Here is a 7,432-nt window from a genome sequence, read left to right as displayed (position 1 = left end):
GCCGGGGACCTGAAGCCTTACACTAGCTCTTAAGAAGGAAGTGGAGACGTCAAACCTCCCCCCCCCCCACACACACACACACACACACACACACACACACCGAGAACTTACACAACTAACAGTTTTGTTCATAAATATGAATGTGTTTTCATAAAAACATCTGTTATTTTAGATTTTTCTTTTCCTTTGGCCGTTTTTCCCCACTTCTTACAGGGTGTACATAGAAATAATAGAGTGTATCTATACTGACCATTCTACTTTAATTATAAGGTCTCATAATAAAAAACGACTGTACATTTTTGATGGGCTCGTGTGTTTGTCTTGCGGCACAGAGCGACACGAAAACGCACGTGAGACGAGTATTTTATTTAGTCGAGGAAACAGCAAATTAAAGATACAGTAAGGAACATGTCATCGTCAACAGTGCTCCCAAAGCACCATGGGAAATTGAACTGAAATGGCAACAAAACAAAATCAGGAACAACCACGATACAAAACCACATATGAATATTAGTGAATTTCTCCTCACTTGATATTTATATATATATTTATATAGCACCTAAAAAGTGATTGATTTTAAAAAGTGCCTGAGATTAACAAACAAAAAAGAGAAGGAGGATATCAACAAATCCTTTGAAAAGACAAAAATAAACATGTTCATGGTTTTCAGCTCCAAAGCCACTTGTACTGAGGATGAAAAGCTTTACAAAAAAAAAAAAGACTAAGTCATTTCCTAAAACAGCTTGAGACTAGTTTTCAGCAAACACGAGTCAAACAGGAGTAAACACTACGTTTGTTGGGGATTATTTTTTTTGAGCTGCAGATTAATACAGAGTTGATGCACGCTGAGCCTCGGAGGATTTAGAGCAGCACGACAGCGGACGTGTCGGTGACTGAGAATAAACTACAGCACCCGTGTGACGAAGGAACACGACACTGCAGCTCACTGAGGTGTTTTCAGAATTACAGGGGATAACAAAAATAACACAGGGCTGATATAATGAAATCAAGAATTCATTATTGGTTCGGGGGACTTTTCTTGGGATTTGTTGATAAGGAAAAACACAGGATCACCAGGAATAAATGGAGGAGAAACCGACTGAGGTGCAGAACTGAAAACTCCACGTTTATCCTTAAAGAAAGGGAGAGAAGGACAGAAAATCCTCGACCTGCCACAGAAGGAAAGAGTTGTTTTGAGCGAGCTCGTCTCAGACCTTGTGGATACAACCTCCATAGCAACGCGGCCTCTCCCTCACCATGCCTAATTATTGCTTTGAATTTATGCCATTTGATTGAAACTGGAACAATCTATTGAGAATTCACCAAATTAAAGCCCCGAGCGAGATGGGTCACACAGAGACAATGAGGAGTGGGCTGAGTGAAAGCTCATTGAGCATATCAAACAGACATTTGAATGGAATCACACAAGTCGGACTGTTCTCCTCCCGTTTTTAAAAAAGGGTTTTCAACTGAACATTGTTTGAAATTGAGGGTTTTCTACATGTAGCTGGATGAAGGGGGTCAGAGCTATGGATGGTGTACGCTGTGATGATGGGGCTTTGTGGGTAGAGTTGGAAGGTTTGGGACAAGGCCTTGGGGAACGACAGGAGGAGACGTTCACATGCATTTGTTCATGCAGAGGAGCAGCTCCAGGCGCAGAGCAATGCGTGTGTGCCATCCGAGAGGGATGATGCGAAGGTAGCGCGCCACGATGGGCGGCCGCAGAAGGTTCTGCACAGACGAGGAGCGGTCAGAGTTTCCATAAAACACCTGAGGAAAGAGAAGGAGGAGGTCAGGATGGGTGTTTTCCACTGACATGAGGTGACTGAGTATACTACTTGTCCAATTACAGCCATGACCACTATGATCAAATATAATATAGACATAAATAAATAGAATGAATGTGGAATTATTATGATTGATCATTAAATAAATATGTAAATCATAAGAAAGTGAAAAATGCCACAATTTTTAAAAATGACATTGTGTTGTCTTCAAACTCATGATTTTGTCTGACCAGTTGTCAAAAACCTGGCAACCTTCATATATTTGTCAATGAATAAATTACTGAAATTATTTTTTTAAATAAAGTTCAATCAACTAATCGCACTTTAATTTGAAATTCTTTATCTCTGTGATCATAGATAAAGGAGAACCCAATACATCAGCCATCTTCAGTTTGATCAGAGTCAATAGCAGTAAACCCAGTGTGGTGCTGTGTTGTTCCACTGACCCTGTTGTTCCCAGTCTGGTCCTTGTAGTAGATCCAGTTGAGCTTCTCGTCCGTGCGGTACTGAACGCTGTACTTGGTGATCCACTCATCGGCGTCACAGCGGCCCTGAGTCAGGATCCCTGACACCACCTTCACCTCCGTCAGGTCGATCTGCAGCCACTGATTGGTGTCCTGGAACTTGGAGAGCCAGGCGCACCTGCAGGACAAAACACACGTACGGGTTTAAAATCAGGCTTCAATTGATCATATATCTTTTTTTGATATTTTGGGGCCTTTTTTGCATTTGTTAAAATGTAAAATGGGGAAAACAAACAGCAAAAGGCAGAGTCGGAACCAAATGGGTCGGGATCAAGCCTCAACATGCAAGTTAGTATTGGGGTTATCTAACATCTGAGATTCTGTCAATGATTCTAAAACTGTTTTACTCATCTGAGGTATTGGACAGTTTTTGAGACCCGTTCTATCCTGAACTTAATTCATCGGTTATTTAACTGATCTAATATTCAGAGCATATTGACAAGTCAACCTCACCAACTGCATCTTATATAATGAGTGTGATCTCTCTAATCCTGTTCCTTCCAGATGGAAACAGCCGAGATATTTCTTATTAGCGTCAGAACAGTCAACCATCTCTGGTGAAAACAACATATTGAGATAAAAATGGAAACAAATATGTTTTGACAACCTCAGTTTTAAACTGTCACAGATTTGCAAGTGCATGTGGTAATAAAACATCTCCAGTTTTTTTGGTTTTCAATATCTAAATAAATAAAAACATCGGCCCAAACGTACCCGAAACCCTGGGTGTTGAGCCGGGCTTTGCTGGGGAGCCATGAGGAGAACCAGCCGGTGTACTGGTCCTGGTTGGAGCAGGTGATCTGGTCTGGATTCACCGACCCGGCCTCGAAGCCCAGAGGTTTGTGGTACGGACACTCTGCGGGAGGAGACGTTTACTTAATTTGCTGTGTGTTTTTCACTTAATAGAGGTGTAGACCTGGATTTCAAGGTCACCACCCTGACGGAGGAGAGAACACAAACACGTCTGTTTCAGCACAACGCCGAAACGTGACCAGATCATCAGGGAGCTTCTCTGAAAGATGAAGAGCTTTTCCTCGCTCTTCATCCTCACCTCTGCCAACTCCCATCCCCACACACACACACACACACACACACACACACACACACACACACACACCACCACAGTCAGCGGCCCAGTGTGACATAATCCCATCCTAAAAGCCTGCAGTTTAATGCTCCACAGTGAGAGATCAGTGGTGTCCATTAGGGCGGCAGGTGGACAGATGGCCATGTTCCCTCCTCGCCACAGCTTTAGCTCCATGTTGCTCTCATATCCTGACCTCTCCCTTCACATGAAAACAAACCAGAGCGAGTCCTGTTCTCTATTTAGCAAATATGCTCCACAAATCCACGAATGGGAGAGAGAGGACAGAGAGGCACACGAGTGAGTTGTTTTCCCGTAAAGTTTTAGAGAAACTGTGAAACTGTAGTAGAAGCCGTCTGCTGCGCTTTTGTTTACTACTGGCTTAAGCCTATCTGGCGCAGGGTCACATCCTGTGTAATCCCAGTATTACAACGCATACAGCAGCGTGGACGTGAGTCAGTCAGCAGATAAGTGTTTACATAACTGTGATGTGAGCGACTCTCGTCCTATCTAATGTATTTCCTGAAACACATTAGAGGGTGAATTCATGGAAGAAGCCGAAAGGTGAGGCCCAGGATGGAGTGAGGAAATGTCAGAGGAGAGTTAGTCATCTCCCATCACAACTCCAATGCGGTGATAATTACTGCTTTCTGTGATTGTGCGATATATAGGCACAGTCTATTACCAGCCCCCGTAATCTGCGCATGGGGTTGTGAGATAATGAATATCTGCAGCACTTCTGTCTCCTCTCCGTCTCCGGTTGCCATGTGATTTGTGGCTCAGTTGAGTCACTGAGGGAAAAACCCTGTTCACTGTACATCAGCTGTAACTTCTTCATCTTCTTCTTCTTCAAGTCTGACACGGTTCAAGTTTGATCTTTGGTGTCACAAGTCTTTTTGTTTGAGATCTCAAAAACAGCTTTAGGTATTAATTTCGATCCTTAAATCAATCACAGAAATAGAGATTTCCCTGCGCTGATAAATATGATGTTATTAATTGAAAGCTCTTAACACGCCACTAATGGACATGGTGGTGACAATTTTTTATTTTGACATCAAATTAGAATATTCACCATATATCATCTGCGATTGGCTCCAGCCCCCCGGCGAGATTATGGATGGTTTTTGGTTTGCATCTGGATCCATGTACAGGCTTAATATCCATAATGAACATAACCGACAGCTTTATTGTCCTTATGTAACTTGTGTAGTTTGATACAGATCAACAGCCAGATACAAACAACATTTTTCATGATTGCACTAGTAAATTCACAGAACCGTGGAGCCGTGATGGAGGCTCCATCTGCATCCCCGTCCCCGAGGGTGTCCAGTGGAGCATGACCACCCTGTGGCGGCAAATCTGGAGTCTAATGCGCTCATGCATGTACATCAACGTATAGAGATTCCTCCTCTTTCTGTCTCCGCTTCCATTTAGGACATATAATAACTGTCCATACATCTACGTGTATGTAGACGTGACAGGTATTTAGCTGGCAAATATTTGTATAGTTTTGTTCAAATCATTGATTCCAACACGGTTTCATCCATTAAAATGTGAATATTTGCAAAATTCATCTAAGTCCCTTTATGATGGAGTCTCATTTAAAATAAGACAAAAAACTTCATTCTTAAACTGAAGGAAACAAAATTTTTTGACAACAATTAATTTGCTCCAATGAAATACGTGTTTCAAAGAAAGTCACAGGTTACAGGTGTGTGTGTGTGTGTGTGTGTGTGTGTGTATTTTTCCCCATAACTGTATTTGAAGGTTATTTATTACCTGGCATGCAGTCGACTCCTCGCACCATGGACGAGCCCGACGCAATGGAGGAGAACTCAGTGGGGGTTTCTCCTCCTTCACAGTCACATTTGCAAGACCTGCTGGTCCATGTCTCGGACACACCGTTCTAAAACACACACACAGAAACATCATTTAATACATGATCTTCAAAATAGTGTCCTCAGAAAATAAATACATACATGCAATTATTAAAAAAATTACTATTTCATGGATAACTGCAAAAAAAATTATGCAGAGACTGAACTTTCTAATATCTCATCTCTGTAGATGTATTTGTAAACCATTTGACAAGTATTAATATTAGTTAAACTTGTAAAATGTCCAATGTTGTTGCGTTGTTTTTTGTACCTCTTGAGCATAGATGCAGACGAACACTGTCCGAGCAGAGGATAGGACAAGGTCCAGGCATCCGGTGGGGAAAAGAGAGTAAACCACACTGTTAGGATGATTATTCAAAACAACAGTCTGTGCATCAATAACCACAGATTTAAAAAGTCAATTAAATACTACACAGACATAAATAATCAAAGACAATGCCTCCAAACATGGACAGTGAGAGAAACCCCAAGTTAAACCGCAAGTTAAAGGTTTTTTGACATTAGTGTATCTCAAATCCAATATTGGCAAATAAATAAACACAGATCATGTTTTCATTAAACCACAGCAGCACAAGGACCGAAGTGTACAGGCAGAATTCATACCGTTAGCACCCAGAAGAAGAAGGGGGAGCAGGAAACGCTGCACGTTGAGAGCCATCTTCCAACCTGCCTCAAACCAGACAAGACCGACTGTAGACTGAGCAACCGAACCATGAAGTGATGGAGAGGCTGGATTACAATAATCCACGGGACACTAATGGTCTTACCTAATGCCGTCCCCTATCTGACAAAGCCTCTCCTGCAGCTGTTCATCCACCACCATCAACACCACCACCACCATGCCTTCTGCAAATCACTGCACACTCATGTGGGTCAGGTCACAAATTCCACAGGAAAAAAACAAAAATGTAAAGCCATCGTGGTGTGTGTGTGTGTGTGTGTGTGTGTGTGTGTGTGTGTGTGTGTGTGTGTGTCAGGGTCAGGGTCAGTGAGAGAGAAGAAGGGATAGAGGGTGGTGATGGCTGATGCTGGGCCTTGTGATGGCCCCATACGATGGAGCAGAAGGTTGACAGAGACAGAGATACAGATTCAACCCTATTCTCTGTAAAAAATATTATTATTTTTAATGTAATATATTCGTCATTTAATTCTTAGGACAGAGGTCCTATGTCAAGGAATGTTCTGCTTTGTAAAACTGTAAAACTATATAAAAATTCCCAATGCCAATATATGTATATAAATATATACATATTTATAAATCTGTATATTTATATTATTTATATATTTATATTCTATAATAATTTCCAGACACCTAGGATATGTCTTTCTGAAGTGTGGTGTAGACACACTGAGGATCCAGACGTCTGAAGTCACACTCTTTAAAAGCAGGTGGGTGAAAGTAATTGAGTCCAATTAAGGAAAGCTGTTTTCAATCTGTGTTCATTAAAACCTCCTCCTCTCGTCTCCGTCGCACAATCTGCTCTCACCTCCTCTCATTATCTGGGGCCTTATAAAAACTGCTGCTGTGAGTGTGTAACTGAGTGGATTTCTTTTGTTTTTGACTGAAGGGAAGCAACAGAATGAAAGCTCCTGTCCGAGCAACTCGCAGGATTCCACCTCCTCCAACCAAGAAGAGGATTCAGGCCCACTGCTCTCTCATGTACAAGGCTCATAAAGAGGTCAGTAAAAATAGGGATGTGTAAATGTGTGGCATTTAGAATATTTCGTTGGATGAACTTAACGTCACAGAAGATAAAGAAAAATACTTTTTTTTTCATAGGACAGTTTGAAGGCCTTTGGATTCAGACCAGGACCAGAGTCCTCTGCTGATTAAGTGAAACTCAAACCTTCCTGTGACTCTTGGTATCTCCTGCAGGTTCGTCCAGCTGGGATGAGGAGTCCGGATTTCCTGACCAGTCGGCTCATTTTACCCAGACCAGTCCTGCTCCAGCTGGTGAGCTTGGAGGCGTCCCGGCTGTCGAGGAGCAACAGACTGAAGGTGGTCACTCTGCAGGAGATCCACGCTGCCGTCACACTCGTGCAGCAGAGGATGTGCACGAGAGCTGCTGCATGAACAGTCCGGACTTGAGCTAAACAAAAGGATTTACAATTATTTTAAAAAGTTCTTAATTTGTTTTA

At 42.1% G+C, this 7,432-nt stretch overlaps 1 protein-coding gene across 1 annotated transcript; it reads right to left on the bottom strand.

Moving 5' to 3' along the window:
• Positions 1-350: 350 nt before the first annotated feature.
• Positions 351-6,025, bottom strand: rs1a (retinoschisin 1a). Its single transcript, XM_062393150.1, has 6 exons — positions 5,897-6,025; positions 5,544-5,569; positions 5,175-5,301; positions 3,026-3,167; positions 2,234-2,429; positions 351-1,770 (listed from the first exon to the last, which is right to left on the bottom strand). The coding sequence occupies exons 1-6, from the start codon at positions 5,949-5,951 to the stop codon at positions 1,618-1,620; spliced, it is 699 nt and encodes a 232-aa protein (XP_062249134.1). The 5' UTR covers positions 5,952-6,025; the 3' UTR covers positions 351-1,617.
• Between the last annotated feature and the right edge of the window lie 1,407 nt (positions 6,026-7,432).

The sequence above is a fragment of the Platichthys flesus genome, chromosome 1 (genome assembly GCF_949316205.1).
Source record: "Platichthys flesus chromosome 1, fPlaFle2.1, whole genome shotgun sequence".
Classification (NCBI taxonomy): Eukaryota; Metazoa; Chordata; class Actinopteri; order Pleuronectiformes; family Pleuronectidae; genus Platichthys; species Platichthys flesus.
This window is presented reverse-complemented; position numbering and strand designations above follow the sequence as displayed.